The sequence below is a fragment of the Lycium ferocissimum genome, chromosome 6 (assembly GCF_029784015.1).
Source record: "Lycium ferocissimum isolate CSIRO_LF1 chromosome 6, AGI_CSIRO_Lferr_CH_V1, whole genome shotgun sequence".
In the NCBI taxonomy this organism is placed as follows: Eukaryota; Viridiplantae; Streptophyta; class Magnoliopsida; order Solanales; family Solanaceae; genus Lycium; species Lycium ferocissimum.
The window spans coordinates 17,491,139-17,508,221 of NC_081347.1; the positions used below are offsets into that span (position 1 = coordinate 17,491,139).

The 17,083-nt window shown below is 35.1% G+C and overlaps 1 protein-coding gene and 1 non-coding gene across 2 annotated transcripts; both read left to right on the plus strand.

Annotated features, from left to right (window-relative positions):
* Positions 1-9,707: 9,707 nt before the first annotated feature.
* TRNAW-CCA (transfer RNA tryptophan (anticodon CCA)) lies at positions 9,708-9,779 on the plus strand. Its single transcript has one exon. It is a non-coding gene; the product is annotated as a tRNA-Trp (tRNA).
* Positions 9,780-12,322: 2,543 nt separating this feature from the next.
* LOC132059442 (pentatricopeptide repeat-containing protein PPR5 homolog, chloroplastic) lies at positions 12,323-16,857 on the plus strand. Its single transcript, XM_059452065.1, has 3 exons — positions 12,323-12,689; positions 14,128-15,390; positions 16,521-16,857. The coding sequence occupies exons 1-2, from the start codon at positions 12,360-12,362 to the stop codon at positions 15,262-15,264; spliced, it is 1,467 nt and encodes a 488-aa protein (XP_059308048.1). The 5' UTR covers positions 12,323-12,359; the 3' UTR covers positions 15,265-15,390; positions 16,521-16,857.
* The last annotated feature ends 226 nt before the right edge of the window (positions 16,858-17,083 follow it).

Genomic DNA, 17,083 nt, shown 5'->3' on the forward strand with positions numbered 1-17,083 from the left:
ATCCCATCCCCTTACAACAAAAAGTATGGATACCATATCACAATCAAGATGTAATAATAATTTCCAATATCTACTATCATCACGTGGCATCAAGCCAACAACCGAAGAATAATCAAGTCACAACACAACGGGGTGGCTAACCCCAAACACACAACAGGGCCCAACCTAAGACTATATCCAACTCAACTTCATACCCGAAGGTTCACATGCTTTCTCCGATAATATAATCTAAGTATATGTTTCGCTACACGAAGTCTCACTAAGGGTAAGCCATAACCTACCTGGATGGCTGAACAACAATACACCAACTATCACTCTTTAGCCTTGCCCTTCCGCTGAGCCTCAAGATCAAAGATGTCTAGGCATATTCAAAATCTAGATTAGAAATCATGAAGATTGATACCTATATTGCTATCATTCAAATTAGGTCAAAACCAACCCTAAAATTTGGGGAACCGAGCCCCACAAGGGTAAAACGAGAAACTCAGAGGTAAAATATCAAATTAAACACTTGGTGATCAAAACCCATCAACTAATTGCTAAATTAACTCAAAGATTCACCCAATTTCGAAATTCAAGTAAAACTCTCAATTTTGAGTATAAACCCTAACTCTTTGATTCAAGGATTCAACACTAATAATGGAAGATATATGATTAATAACCTTAAATACATCATAATCTAGCATAAACCCAATCAGTTCATCATTCAAAAGCCTAGGTAGAATATTCATTAAGTCCACCTTTATCTTCCATTACTAAAGAACTAATAAAGAAAGAGGAATTCTAAGATAATTAGGAATAAGGAATTAGTAAGAAGATTAGCAAGACTTACCACCAAGAGTTTTCCCCAAGAATCTTCTAGAACAGCTCCCAAGAGCACAATTTTCGTAATGGTGATAAATGATAGACTAAAGGCTTTATAATACACACTTAATGAAATAACAGGCCCGATACCGCCATGGCAGCATCGGGGCCGCCACCGTCCCGGCCTCTTCTCAGACTGTCGGGACGGTCTGGGCGAAATAAGCTTGGCCGCCCCAGCGGTCGTCCCACCGCTACGGCGGTGCCGCTGGGACGGCACTGGTGCCGCTTTTGCGGACACCAGGTACCAGAATCCCAAACATTTTTCTAAGTCTCAACCGAAATCCCGAACCACTCCCGAGGCCATCTGCTCACAAATCACATACACAGACCTACATAAAAACACGCTACGAACGCACTCGTGGCCTCAAAATTTCCAATAGAGGTCTCGTTGATCGACTCAACCCCGGTACCTCATTTTTAACTTCCCAACCCAAGTCCCAAAATACATCCGAGTACATTGGGAACCAAACCATATATACACACAAGTTCTAAACGACCATCCGGACTTCTCAAAATCGACGAATTTCTGAAAAAGGTCACTTTACCCAAAAGTCAACTTGAGTCAACTCTTTTTTCGCTTAAAGCCCGAATTTCACAAAAAGTCACCCAAATCAAGTCTAGACACCTCGAAAAGCGTGTTAACGGTCCTCTTGGGTCAAAAGTGAGCTAACCAAGCTCGGAAAAGGGGCGAAAGTGCCGGAAAGACTATAATGACCAAACAGGTCGTAACAAGATCATAATCGTTTACTATAGTTATGCTTATTAATAGACCCAACACACTTAGCTTTATTTCGACGGTTAGAAAACAAATGCAACAAACAGAAAAGGACATAAATAACACAACACAAGAAATATGAACATCAACATTATATTTCATTTCATTGCAATGGCTAAGAGACACGTGGTATGGGCATGGAGGTGTCGTTTAAATTTGTATTTTATCAGTGTGATTAGACATAAAACGCCAGTATTCTGAAAATGTAATCAGTACACTACTCAGTTCCGCATGATAAGGGTTTTAATTGGGGAGTATAGATCTCTCAAAGGAAGATTAATTTCCTAACTTTGAACCATTATAGACCAACAGACTGGTTTATTATAAACACACATAGAGTCTATGATAGACTAAAACAAAGTTGATTAATATTGAACTAATACAATAAAAGTACATTCAAATAAAAAAAAAATCAAGTGGGATGCTCTCTCAAATATCGACACGTTGTTTTCTTGTGACCCGCCCCCTTGCAAATCGAGCACTTGTATCTTGTCCCTTTGCTACTTCCCCTGGACTTGAAAGATTTCGCGACACCAGAAATATGCTTCACTCTCTTCCTTCCAAGTTTGGGGTCGTAAGGGGGTGGAGGAATATACATGTTTGCATACTTCTCTAGGACTTCCCCTTCTGACTCTGCAGGGACTACATTAATAGTTTCACCAAATGCAAGAATGTAAGACTGAACTTTATACATGGGCGAGGAATACTCGTAGATGCTTGAACTATAATCAGGTCTGTACTTCAATCTCAAGGCTGCCATTGCGTGAGCGCACGATAATTTCACCAAGTCGTACTCTCTACAAGTACATGTTTTGTTCAGTAGATTGACTTTGGCAGTTAAGACACTGCTGATTACGGTGAACTCGTCGGCATTCCCATTTATATTATTGACAAACAAGGAGTTGCCCTCATTCATCTTTTCCCTTAGCGTCTTTTCAGCCGAAGGCACAAATAAATTAATTGAACTGTTAATATCTGCACGTCTCTGTCTGAAAATTTCAGCAAACCTCCTAGAAATGGAAGTGATGAAGACAGTCAAAGGGACTCTCTTTCATCCCTCAACATTGAGTTTAGCGACTCCACAATGTTTGTGGTCAGCACATTGTACCTATTTGCTGGAAAATATCCCTGCTCCAATTGTCAAATCCAATATCAAACTCGAGGCAATCAGCAGCTTCAGGGCATTTATTCCTTAATTGCTGAAAATATTCATTGAACTCTTGGTAACCATATGCCTTTTGCCGCATCATAGTACACAAAGAGAATCTCCACATTGAAATTTTTTCAAGGTTATCACCAAGATGCTTGATGCATAGTCCATGATGAGCATGCTCAAAAATTCTGGAAACATCGTTGGCTATGCTCTTGTGCCTATCAGAGATGATGCACAAGTCTGGTTCATCGGTGATTATATACCTCAGCTGCTTGAAGAAGTAGGTCCATGATTCATCACACTCCTTGTTTGCCACGCAAAAAGCAATTGGATAGATATGGTTCTCAGTATCCTATACGACGGCGGACAACAACACACCCTTATACTTGCCGTATAAATGTGTACCGTCAATGACAATAACTTTTCGCATGTGTTTATATCCTCAAATGCAAGCTCCGTAAGCTACGAAGTAATATTTGAACCTGTCTGCATCATCAAGACTAATGCAAATTCTGGAACCTGGATATAGATTTTTAACCATGTATGAATAAGCCGGTAAGCAAGCATACCCGTGCTCCGGTGTCCCCCTAACCATGTTCTTAGTCGTTACACCTGCCTTCCAACATTGCCAATAGCTTGGTTTACAATGGAACTCCCTGAAAACCTTCCTCTGGATTTCTCCCTGAAAACCTTCCTCTGGATTTCCTTTGTCGTTGGCCCTTTGTTGTCAATATAGTCATTCATCAAGACTGATGCAAGGACAGCTGCCGAGGCATGCTTATGAATGCTCGTAACGTGTTCAACCTCGCAAGTGTAATCACCAACGTACTTGTAAATGCGAAACCTATCCGAGTTGTTGTACTTATTGGCCCGCAACATCCAACCACAATCAGGAGAGGTGCATTCCACCTTATAATAATTATTGTTACTTTTGTTTGGTGTAAAACAAAACAGGGTCTTTAATGCAGCTTTCTTCAATAAAACCTTTAAATACTCTTTGTTCTCAAATGTTTGCCCACAGTAAAAACCGATTCCATCACTGAAGTTGTGGTTGCTCTGTGAACCACTTGGTGGCTGCCCATCACCCCCATCTTTTCCATCACACTCTTCGTCATCACTATCAAGATCATCCATATCCATAAAATGATCATCCATGCCCTCATGTTGTATTGAAGCTTCATCGGCTGGCGGCTGTGGCAGTGGTGGGTCTGTGGGTGGGGGTGGTGCTGCTGATGTAGAACCAACTTGAGACCTCTCAACAACATTTATTCTTAAAACAGGCCTAGAACCATCAGCAGCAACATCAAGCATGTACAATACCACCTGCCTATCATTCGTTATGAAAGAAAGATGGGTTTTTCCACTAGTGGCCAAAGCATTAATCATATAACTAATGCGCAAGTCGCTAGGCTCAAAATTTAATTCCCCGCTTTCCATTACGCTCGTGACCAAGTCATTATACGTACCATTGCGACGCACGACAATCGGCACTGTCACCTTGCTCACAGAATTCCAATTCCAACATTTTTGGGGTCTCCTCCCATTCACCCATGTAATCACCACCTACTCTAATACATTCTGGAATCGACGCCATAATAAAATATATAATTGACTATGACTTTGGTCTATGTCTGGTCAATGACTCATTGATGACTGTGGTCTATTACTGATCGGAGAGCTGTACATCGATGCAGGATCAAAAAGAGCAAGGGATAAAGCTCTTACCAGTTGCGAACTGACATATTTGAATGGAGAAGTGACGGAATGTCGGAATGAGGCTGGAATTTTTGCCGGAAAAGTGAGCTTTTACAACAATGAGGAACGCTCCTTCTCAATGATTTCTACCAGATTTTACTTACAATGACTGAACTATGGAAGCTTACCGTCGTTGGGGACCGATTATCCGGTGAAAAGTCAGAATTTTCGCCTGAAAAATGGTCAGAAAAAGCAGAAAACGAGAGCTTTTGGAGGGAAATATTTTGTTTGTATTTCTATTCCAACTAATAAAAATGTTGGGGCTGAGGGGGCCAAAGTGTATTTTTCAAAACTTTGGGGCTGGTATTTGACACAATGCCTTCTCTGACTTGCTGACGGCATAAATGGTGGCTAAAGCACCAATTTCTGAATACTTATGGCCTTTTGGCCAACTCCCCTGTTAAGTATGAACCTTTTTGAGTCTTTATTTGCATGATTCTTTTTTTTTTTCCTTTTTTTTTTTATCAATATCTTTTGTCATTTTGTTTGTCTATGTAAATGAGAGAGTTAAAAGGTTAGATATAACTTCAATTTTCTTTATAAGAATTAAGGTAACTTTACTTAAAAAAATTCAATCGTTAGGAAGTTGTACTTTTGCAATGAATCATTGAGATACAATCTGAAAAATTGTCACATAGCCATTACCAAGTACAATAGATCACACATGGATTCTAAATTCATATATATTGGATCATTAGCAATTTTTGTTATATGTGCTATTTCGAAGTCATGAGTTTATAATAAATTGTTTTTTTCTCGGTTAGACTACTTAACTGATTACTGCTCAATTTATATCGTCAAGAGAAAAAGGTAAGTGTTACTCACCAACTTTATGGAAAAGGAACTCTTATAGAAAGTAATGGTTTTCTTTTATTTTTAATAAAAATTACTCCATTACATAGATTATTCAACAATATTTTACTTTTAAATTTTTTAACAAAGACGAAGCGCGGACATATTCAGTTTTTTAATAAGCTAAGGAAGTGACATCATTTTTTTACAGGTAAAAATAATTACTAGCCACCATGTATCCTGCAACTTTTCAGTATTTTTGTTTTTTAAAGTTTCATAATTTTTTTGTTTTTCAAGTATACATAGCTAATTTTAGTGGATTGTTTCATATTTATATTGAATTGAGTTGTTTTCCACAAATCTTTAGTCAATTTTTTCATATAGGATGTTAAAAGAATTATAAAGAGCCAATAGAATCATGAATGATATTTAATTAATATTCTTTTTATTGAAAAATATGACTCTAAAAATGATTACTAATATACATAATAATTTAATCTTCTACTTTACCTAGATTTACAAACACGACTAATTATTTTGTAAATACAAAATTTATTAATTGTTCGCGCGGTAAACTTTACTACTCCCTCCGGATCAAAAAAAGAGTCCACTTAGCCATTTACACACCCCTTAAGAAAATATTAATTCCTAGACAAAAATAGATAATTTGACTAAACTACCCCTAATTAAATAGGCATTGGGATTTGATCATATAACACATAATAAGGGCAAATATGGAAAAACAAGGTTAATTCTTTCTTGATTTGCTAAGTAGACTCTTTTTTTTATCTAAAAAAAAAAGGCTAAGTTGACTCTTTTTTTGATCCGGAGGGAGTAGTAATTAAGAAAAGGTGCGCAAGCAAGAACAAGAGAATCCGTGGCTTTGGTTTCTGAGTCATCTAGGAAGTAGCTTGTTGTATCATAATTGAAAAGGATAACAAGTTTTTACGTAATACATGAAATCAGTGGGAAGGCATGTGTTACAAACCTTAGGGAAATTCAAACACTTTCCAAGGAAGGAGCGTCAACAAATGCTGCTAGAGATCCCAAAACAACTCAACTAATTGCATTAATTATTGATTGAATTCCTTTCCCACCTATGTTCCATGCACTAATGACAGAGTCAATATTTTTATTTAGGGGGTTCAAAATATAAAGATATATGCATATCAAGAAGTTAAGGGGATTCAACATCTATTATATATACATAAAAAATAAGTTTAACCTTATATATCCAAAAGATAAATTTTCGCCGAAGGGAGTTCGGATGAAGTCCCTTGCCCAAACTTGGCTCTGCCCCTGCTCCCGACCCTCCTAAAAAAAAACCGATAAAGTGTTCCACAACTTATAATTACTAGAATAAATATCTTATTGCTTCTTTTAGTTCATGATCATGAAGAGGAAAAAAATGCAAGGAATATACATGTAATCTGACAAATTCATGAATCGTTTTCCATGAAATATAAGTTTTATTAATAGGACCAATAGTTTGTATTGTTTTCTTTAGTTCTTGAATTACTAAAAGAATAAAAAGATTGTCAAGGACTATAGGCAGTGAAGAATCCAGAATTTTCACTCAGCTAAGCTTTTGCATTTGTTCTGGGCATTCAAAACTTATATATGTACATAAACACATAAACTTTACCTCTATATATATATATTGAAATTTTTTGCCGAGGGTGGTGGGGTGCACAGCCTCCCTCTCCTTTAAATCCAACCCTGACTATAGGTAACCTCTGATCATTAGTCAAGAACTAACCAAATTAAGCATGGCCCAGTCACATACCATAAAATTAGATGTAAGGTGATTATATAACTTACCATGTGTCCATATTGTGGCAACAAAGTTCATGCACTATATATACACATGATTTATGTCTAGCTAACACAAGCTAAGCTTCTAATTAAATTGCAAAGCTGAAGTTTAGGTGGCTCAAAAGAGACATTCTGCTTTCACATGCAACTTTAGGTGGCTCTGCATTTGTCCGTTTAGCTTTAAGATTTAGGGTGTTTTGGTATAAAGGATAATGCTTTAATTTTCATGAAAAACATTTTCTTCTTAAAAAATAAGTGGATTTCTTACTTATTTAATTTCTAGTGTTTGGCAAGTAAGCAAAAAAGAAATATACCAAAAGCATTTATATATGATCTAGCAAAACACTATGGGTGGGTTGGTGCGGAGAGTGGGGGTTCGAGGGTGAGATGGCCAAGGGGTAGGGGATGGGGGCGTTGGATAGATGGAGAGGAGACAATGAACTTGGAATGTCACTTATAAAATTTATTTTCCCTACTTTCATTATGAAGTTATCTTTTCATTTTTAAGGAGCTTATTTTTCTAGAGAAAATATTTTTCAAAACCTTTTGACCAATCAAACATGAAATTAAAAAACACATTTCCTCCGTATCAAACGCACCCTTTATAGACATCTCTTTGATGATGAATTAGAAAGAAAAAAGAAAAAGAAAAGTGTGGATCCCAATTTGGAAAGCCACTCGTGTGTCACGGACACCCTCTCTCTTTTGTCCCCCATTTCGCACTACTACAACTTGCTATAAATACATTTCTTAGCTATGGAACACTTTCTTTTTTGCTGAAATAATACTTCATGGTTCTTAAATTATCTGTCGTGATTTTCAAAAATAGTTGTCTCAGATTATTAATTATTTTAAAAGTTCAAGACCAAATTAATTTGTTTTCGTCATTTCACTCTAGTTATTATTCTTGAAGACTACACACACCTCAATTATAGGGCATGTTATGATTGTTTAAATATCAATGATGGGTAAAATAATTAAAACTCTCTCTTAATTAATATTTTTTAAGAAACGTGTAAAAGAGAATCACGATGAATAATTTGAGCCGGTGGGAGTTGCAACGTAAGGAGTGAATGGATGGAGAAGAAGTGTAAATAATATGCAAAAGAAAAGCTCCAATAGAAAACAAGGAATTAACACCGCTTGGCGCTTGTCGTATAGCCATTCTCGATTTGCTGGTCAACTGCCTCTCTTGCATGTTTAAAAAAGATTCAGTCTTTCATCCGCTAAAAAAGGTGATTGTATCAAATAGAATAATGCGACCTCTAGCTAGGTGAAGACCAACTAAACCCCTGTGGCACTGTGCCGTAAGTGATTTAGTGTATTTTGTTGAAAATATATTATTTCTAGCATTTTAAAGCAAGGTTATTTAACCAATACTAATTAAAATTGTAATTCGATCATTACTATAAGTGATTTAGTGTATTTTGTTGAAAATATATTACTTCTAGCGTTTTAAAGCAAGGTTATTTAACCAATACTAAAATTGTAATTCGATCATTACTATATATATAATGTTTTTTGGGTATTGAAAATTCACTTGTCGGATTAATTCATATTCGCACTGGTAAAGCGCTCCCTAGTCCCTACTTGAATCTCTACATTCTCGGCTTGAATGTGAGAACTCGATTACAACCAAAGGGACTACGCAAATCCAGGATTTTCACTCAGGGTGTTCGGGAAAAACAACAAAAGCTAAATATAAAAAATAGTGTTAGTCTTTGAGAATTGGACCTAGGATGATAGAGATAATGTGAAGACCATGGACCACTTGAGCTAAGATTTTACATTGTATTAAAAAGTTAATATATGTACATAAACACAGAAAATCTACCCTAGATATATATAATGTAATTTTTTTTCCGAGGGTGTTCGAGTGAACACACACCCCACCCTCTAAATTCCCCCGTGGTTAGAGTGACTTGTTCATTTGTTCTTTTCAAATATCGACATCGCTTACGAAAAAACTTGCTCACGCCACTGAGAAAAAGGAAAACAATATTAACACTAGCATGGAATAACAAAGGTTAGACTTAGTCGTTAGAGGGTGTTTTTAAATAATCTATAATTAGCCTCGTTAAAACACTTGTTAATTAAGAAGAATACGGGGTCAAAGCATACTTTTTCTTTTAAGTACTCTTAAAAATCTAATACACGAAATCAGTAATGCCTTAATCCTAAACTAATTAGGTTGGATACTTAAATTTTCTTGTACGTATTATTCAAAGGATACATCATTTTTACGATATTTGTATACGAGTTTCGATCTATCGTAATCTTCATCATCTATTTGGAATTACAGATAGATGTAAAAACAATGATACTCTGTTAAATATACCTCTATAGTTTAATATGAACTGATCAATCATTCGCTGTGCTAATGGATTCAAAGGGTTTGTTATACTTCATCCGTTTACTTTTACTTGTTCGGAGTGGACTTTCTCTTTAAATAATAAATAAAGTGTATATTTTATTATAATATAATGCTCGTATTAATTGTTGTTAAGTCTCGGGTTGGTTGATATAAAGTGTGGTTCCGCTAACTAACAACCAGGATCCGTGGCGCAATGGTAGCGCGTCTGACTCCAGATCAGAAGGTTGCGTGTTCGATTCACGTCGGGTTCAATTCCCCGATCTATGCCTGGTCCTTTTGTTACTCTTTTTTTTCTTTTTTTATCCTTCAAGGGTAAATTCGTCATTTCATCAATATAGCAAAGAGAAAATTACAAAAAAGATCCCTTCTATATTAGAACGCAGGTTTAAAATAGTCCCTCATGCATTTAATAGTTTTGATGCTTTAATTTTGTCAAAAATTAATACTTTTACTTCGTTAAATATTTAACAATTTATGTTCGTTAGATATGACAAGAATAGTGAAAAAAAGACTTAACCATAAATACTAACAAAATCTCATCAAATTCAAAAATATGCACAATAAAAACTGCACTAGACACTAAAAAGATATTTAAAAAAAAAAACAGAGAAATTATACTTCAAAAAGCTGACCGAACTCTAGAGATAAACCAAAAATAGCAAAAACTACAAAAATAATACTCTCTCTGTCCCAGTTTATGTGACACTTTTTTTTTAGGTCAATCCCAAGAAGAATGGCACTTTCAATATTTAGAGTAATAATTTAACTTTAAAGTATCTATTCTACTCTTATTGAGATGATTTATAATCCTTTAAATATCTATAACCAGGGGCGGATCCACCCTTTGGGGGTGGGGTGGCATGGCACCCCCTAAATTAATAATTTTTTTAATATATTTATATTGTAATTTGCTTAAATTAGGTTAAATATTTGATCCCCGCCACCCTCAGTCGTAAATTAGACAAAGGTGTCGCGGCTGGTAGACACAAGTTTGAATCTATCTTAAATAGTTATCGGCTCCCGTTTTTCTTTGTGCTTTTTACTTCCTTTGTACCAGTAATTCCCTTTTCGGCTATCCTAATTTTCTATTTATCTTTTTATTATTTATATTGCCTTTCCTCTTTTTTATTATTTTATCTATGATCTCTAGCGAGAACACACAAATAAAAATTTCAAAATCCCTTAAATTAAGCATTTCTCTTAATATTAAATATGTGAGTATTTAAATTGAAAAATTTGGGTCTCAATGGAATTTTGGATTGAGATCAAAATTCATTTTTTTTAATAATTTCTTTTGTTTATTACTCCCTCCGTCCATGTTTACTTATATATATTTGACTTGGGACACTCTTAATAAGTAATAAATAAAATGAGAAATGAATTGGAATACTTAATAATGAGGGTAAAATAGGTATAAAATAGTAAATTATGTCTTAATTTTTTAAACCATATAACTTACAAGTAAAATTGGACATATATTTTTAGTATAATGGACAAATAAAATGGACGGAGGGAGTGTATTATAAAAATTTATGCTATTCTATAATTGTTAAATTCAATTTAAATCACTTGACTACTTAAATTGTGATGGAAATTTCGTAAGCACTGCTTAGAAAAAATATGAAATTTATGATTTATTTTTGAGAACTTGTAGTTTATCTAATTCCACATTTACTTATGGGGTGTATTTACCTATTGAAGAGTTTTTCTATTGCTTTTCTTATTTTGATTGGTATAATTTTCTTATTGAATATGTTATTTTACTTGTGCAAATTTATTTTTTAATATACATAAGAGATGCAAGTCCCTTGGTGAAAATGTTGATTTTAATTCTGTTATTAATAGGTGTAATTCCTTGTTTAAAATGCTAATTATGTTCGTTTCTTGATTTTTGAGATGTAATTTCATATTTGCAAATAAAAAAAAAAAGCCTATTAAGTTGACTCGAATAAACTAAAAAGAGATGGATCAGATCTCAATACATGTTCCTAACAAGATATACATTGAAAATTGTGGCACCCGCCGCCTTCAAATCCTAGATCCGCCTCTGTCTATAACTTATTTTTAGATCACAGTTTCAAGATTCTTGCTTTATTTCTTAAATTTCGTATTTAGTCAATATCTTCACATAAATTGGGACGGAGTGAGTATCTCTAAATGTGAATTCTCACAAAAAAAATTCCACTATTTATATCAAATCTAACGAATATAAATTATTAAATATTGACGGACTAAAAGTGTAACTGTTTGACAAACGTAAGAGACCAAAACTACATACCTTAGGGACTATTTTGAACCTATTTTCTCTCATCCTTTCTTTCTGAACTGAGTAGTGGAACCCAAAACTCGAGAAAACGCCATAAATAGTCATAACATTATTCAAAAACTTATCAAATTTCGAGTCTCCGTATTTTTTTTTTTTACAAACAACGTACAAACTCATAAACCATTAGACAAAAACCATTTCTCGTACCTATATTTCTCTCTCCTCGCTTTCTTTTTCCTCAAGTTCGTTATCTAACCTCAACTTTTTTCCTCAAGATCTCTCTCGCGTAACCGACGGACCGTTTTAAAATCGACGAAACCGACAAAAGAGATCGGTTTTGTTAAAAAAAAAATAATTAAAAGCCGATGGTGTCATTTTAAAAAATCAACATCTCATAAACTTAAGGTTTATGACTATTTTGTATAAAAAAATTTTCCTCAAATTTGATAAGTTTTTAAATAGTTGAACTAAATCCTAGTAGATAAATCTGACCATTTTAGGAACCCCAAAATTTACTTTTCTCCCCAAAACTCCCACAACTTCTCTGCCATATCTTTCAATAACAATGAATTTACCATTTTCTTTTTCCGGGTCGGGTCAACTTCCATCATTTCAACAACCCAAATTGAGCCACAATCCATGCCTAAATTTACAATCGAAAAGACCCGTTTTCTGCTGTGTGTCGACCCGACCCGGGAGGAAGTCAGGTCAGATGACCCGTAACGGGTCATCCTCCGAGGCACAGGAGCTGGTGAGTTTGGTTATGAGGAATTTCAGTGATAAGAAGCCATTAGTGAGCACACTGGATAAGTATGTTAAGTTAGTGAGGACTGAACATTGTTTCTTGCTCTTTGAACAATTTGGCAAGACTGATAATTGGCTTCAATGTCTTGAGGTTTGATCCCTTCCTTTTACCTAAAATATTTTGCATTTCTATTTTACTGTCAAACCTCTCTATCGTTTGTCTAGTTATTCTGAGATGTTTGTTAAAGAGAACATATAATATACTACCTCCGTCCCACAATTTATGTGACACCTTTCGATTTCGAGATTTAAATAAAGTTTTTCTTTTATCGTAATTTTTTCATATATCTTGAATATTTTGAATTGTCAAATGTTGTGACTTACAAGGGCGGAGGGAGGAAGGGCCAGAACCCCTTCGGTGAAAAATTACACTGTTTATATATGATTAAAATTATTTTTTATGTATATATTGTAGACTTTGAACCCCCTTTGACTTTTTCGTGTGTTTACTTTTTCATATTTTGAACCCCCTTGTGAAAATCCTAGCTACGCCATTGGTGAACTTTTTACTTTGTTTTCAAATATGTAAATTTTATTTCAAAAAACTTAAAGATTCGATGCCCGAATTCACGATAAAAATTAATCTGTTTGACTCTCAAAATCCGAACTGTGCCACATAAATTGGGACAGAAGGAGTAACATAATATGAAAGATGGTTCCAAAGAAAACTTGATTTTTATAGTGAAATGTTGTTATAGAGGATAACTGTTATAGGAAGTCTAATTGTATGTTTATATAGGGATAAGTGTGAGATTGAGAGGTATTTGTCTTATTCAATATTGGGATGAGATAAGCTGAATAGAATGGAGTTAATTCAATGAATTTATGTAGCCTACCTGAATTAGTTTTGGGTTGGTTGATTGATTGGCATTGTGGATTTGACTCATGAATATGTCTTGATCAAAGCTATAACATTGAAGAAAAAATAATATACTCAGAATCTCATAAATCTTTGAATGTGCTGTGGCAATTTTCCACTACTATTCTATTACGGGAAAATTGGTAGAACACATTCAAAGATTTATGAGATTCTGAGTAAATTATTTTTTCTTCAATTTGGTGGCAGAGAGCATCAGGAAATATATCAGTATTATTCAGTTTTGAATAAATTATTTTCCTCTCTACCATTGCAATGTGCACAGATAGGCTAGTTTGTTTCATATGACATCTGAATTTAGTGCAAAGTTCTATGTGTTTTGGAAATGGTAATGGACTAGAAAATCAAATGTCAAATGCAAATTCAGAAGTTTCATGCCATTAAAACCATTGTCTAGAGGTTCAAATTTTCATGTATTCAACTTTTAAGTTAAGAGTTTCCTCTAGTCATGTGTGCTAGATGGTGCTTTTTTTTTTTGTTTTCTGCCATATGTTTTTACAGACTTATACTGGGAAAAGATTAGATGAAAAATAATTTTGGCCTTAAAACATCTTTTATCTTAATTAAGGGAAATGCCTTTTTTGACTGAATTTTGTGAAGTAGAATAAGTTTACAGAGGTAGTTCTTTCACTTATAAATCTAATATATATAGGTTTTCAGATGGATGCAAAAACAACGGTGGTATATAGCGGATAATGGGGTTTATTCAAAGTTGATATCGGTGATGGGGAAGAAAGGGCAGATTAGAATGGCAATGTGGCTGTTCTCTGAGATGCGTAATAGTGGGTGCCGTCCAGATACCTCAGTGTACAATTCAGTCATTTCGGCCCATCTCCACTCTCGAGATAAATCCAGGGCCTTGGAAAAGGCTATGAGTTACTTTGAGAAGATGAAGGGAATGGAGCGTTGTAGTCCAAGTATTGTTACGTACAACATTCTTTTGAGAGCTTTTGCTCAAGCAAAAAATGTTGCACAGGTAGATGCTTTGTTGAAAGATCTTGACGAGAGCATTGTCACTCCAGATGTATTCACGTTTAATGGTCTAATGGATGCCTATGGGAAAAATGGGATGATCAAGGAAATGGAGCACGTCCTCTCTCGAATGAAGAGTAATCAGTTGAAACCAGATATTATTACTTTTAATATATTGATTGATTCATATGGGAAGAAGCAGGATTTTCAGAAGATGGAACAAGTTTTTAAAAGTTTGCTTCAATCAAAGGAAAAACCTACCATTCCCACGTTTAACTCAATGATAACAAACTATGGAAAAGCACGGCTCAGAGAAAAGGCTGAGTTAGTTCTTGAGAAGATGACTGACTTAGGTTATAAGCCAAGTTACATCACATATGAGTGCCTCATTGTGATGTATGGGCACTGCGACTGTGTTGCGAAAGCAAGAGAACTATTTGATAAGGTGCTAGAATCTGAGAAGGAGAAGAAGGTTTCAACATTGAATTCAATGCTTGAAACGTATTGTATGAATGGTTTACCCATGGAAGCACATGTTCTTTTTGAGAGTATTCATTCAGCCAAAACTTTCCCTATAGACTCCTCAACCTATAAACTTCTATATAAAGCCTACACTAAAGCCAATATGAAGGAGCTTGTACAAAAACTGCTGACCTGTATGGACAAAGATGGGATTATCCCCAACAAGAAGTTCTTTCTTGATGCTTTGGGGGCCTTTGGGTCTGCACCAACAAATCAAAAGGCATTCGATGATAATAAAGGATTGAGCAAGCAAAGGGGTCGGGTTGTAAGTGAAAAAAGAAAGAGTGGCTTATAGTTAGAAAGCTGGTCACTGCCTCGTCTATCAGGCAATCATGAGATTCAAGATGAGGTTTCTTTGTCAGACACATTGAGTGGCTCAGTGATTATATATCAAACCGCAAGGAAAATTTTGGTCTCCCAGGTATCTCTCTTTCTATTTCTTGTGCTTTAGATGTTATGTCTTTCACATATCTTAATGATTTCTTCTCATGTGTTGCTCAAATATTTTATTGGTATATATGGATCACTTTGTAAGAGCTAAAAGGTGAATATGCATTTGCCACAAGGGCTGGTCTGGTGGTTGAGTGCAACATGTGATGTGTGGGTTAGCTGCACGTCATAGGTTCGGACCCTACTGCAGACAAGATCCTGGTATTTAAGTGAAGAATGGTCGAGAGGGATGGGTCCATTATCCACTGAGTTTCGAAGCGCGCCACTGGCCCTTGTCTGTTATCTAAACAAACAAAAAAAGGTGAATATGCTTTGAATATCGAAGAGTGCCTTTTAGACTAGAGCACTTAAGCTTGCATGATCTGTTCTTTAAGTCAAAAACAAAGAAGTTCAAACTCCCTCATCAGTAAATAAGGTTTGGCCCTCCTTACTTATGCTTTTATATTTTATTAATAGAAGTCCACACAAGTACTCTGCTTGGGTGGTTATTAAAAAAATTCTGATTGAGGCTGCTTATACTTACTCTTTAAGAACAACTTTCAAGAATTTGGGATCTTTGACTTTCAAGGAATCAATACATTTCACTTCCACTAACAGCTAAAGCAATTGAGGAATTCGAAGAACTGAGGTGCTTGTGAGTTTTTATTTCTGAACTGTCTGGTTGTCAAGTTCGAATTTTAATCCTGTTTAAAGTATTCCTCAAGAAGACTACATCACAGTCATTTGCATATGAATGCTATTCATAAGTTCCGGATATTATTAGTCCAGATTGGAGTAGCATAGTTAATTCCTTCCCGACCAACTTTCTTTCCGTGTTGGAACTGAAAATTAAACAAAAACATTTACCCATTACCTTAAATTTTTGCTGTGTTATGATCGTCCATTTGATTTTTATAGTTGGCTTTGGTTAAGACTCTCTGTTTAACGGCAAAAGATGAGACACATTTAACATGATGAGCCTAATTATTTCCCTCTCCACCGCAATAACCCTTTTTCCTTTCTCCTATTATTATTATTGGTTGAAGCAACAAAAAGTGTATTGCTATAAATGGTCTACTAGTTTATTTTGTGATACTTAATGCTTTTCATTTCCTGTCACAGATTCAAGATAGAACGTGGAACATTCAAGTTGTGATTCGCACGTAAACCTCATTACCTATTTTTCTTTAGAGAAAGGTGATGCTTGATGCTGTACCCAGAGCCCCGAGGGTGGTTCATTCAAAGTCCAAATTATTGTATTGGCCTTGGAAGTTTTCTTGTTTGCATCTCTAGATTCTCTAACTCTTTATTTGTGTTGCAGCATTGTTATTCTGTTGCAAACAATAAGAGAAGGGAAGATGACATATCCAGCTTTTTCACTATTTACTTTTCTCATCAATTGTACAAATTGCATCAATCCCAGGTCTTGACACTTTGGAAGGATCTTTTTGTTTGCAAATGACGAAGGGGTATTAATAAATAATAAGTAATAAGAAGCAAGAATGGAAAGAAGACCCTAACCTATGCAGAAAATTAGTCCATTGGAGGTTAATTTTAAGTTTTTTGGAGTTTACAGCAGGAAAATGTGCTGCAGAAATTTTGGACATTACTGCTTTACTACTATATATAAGAGAGGATATCAAAGTTTTGTGGGCCTCACATGAATTTTATTTATCAATTTTATC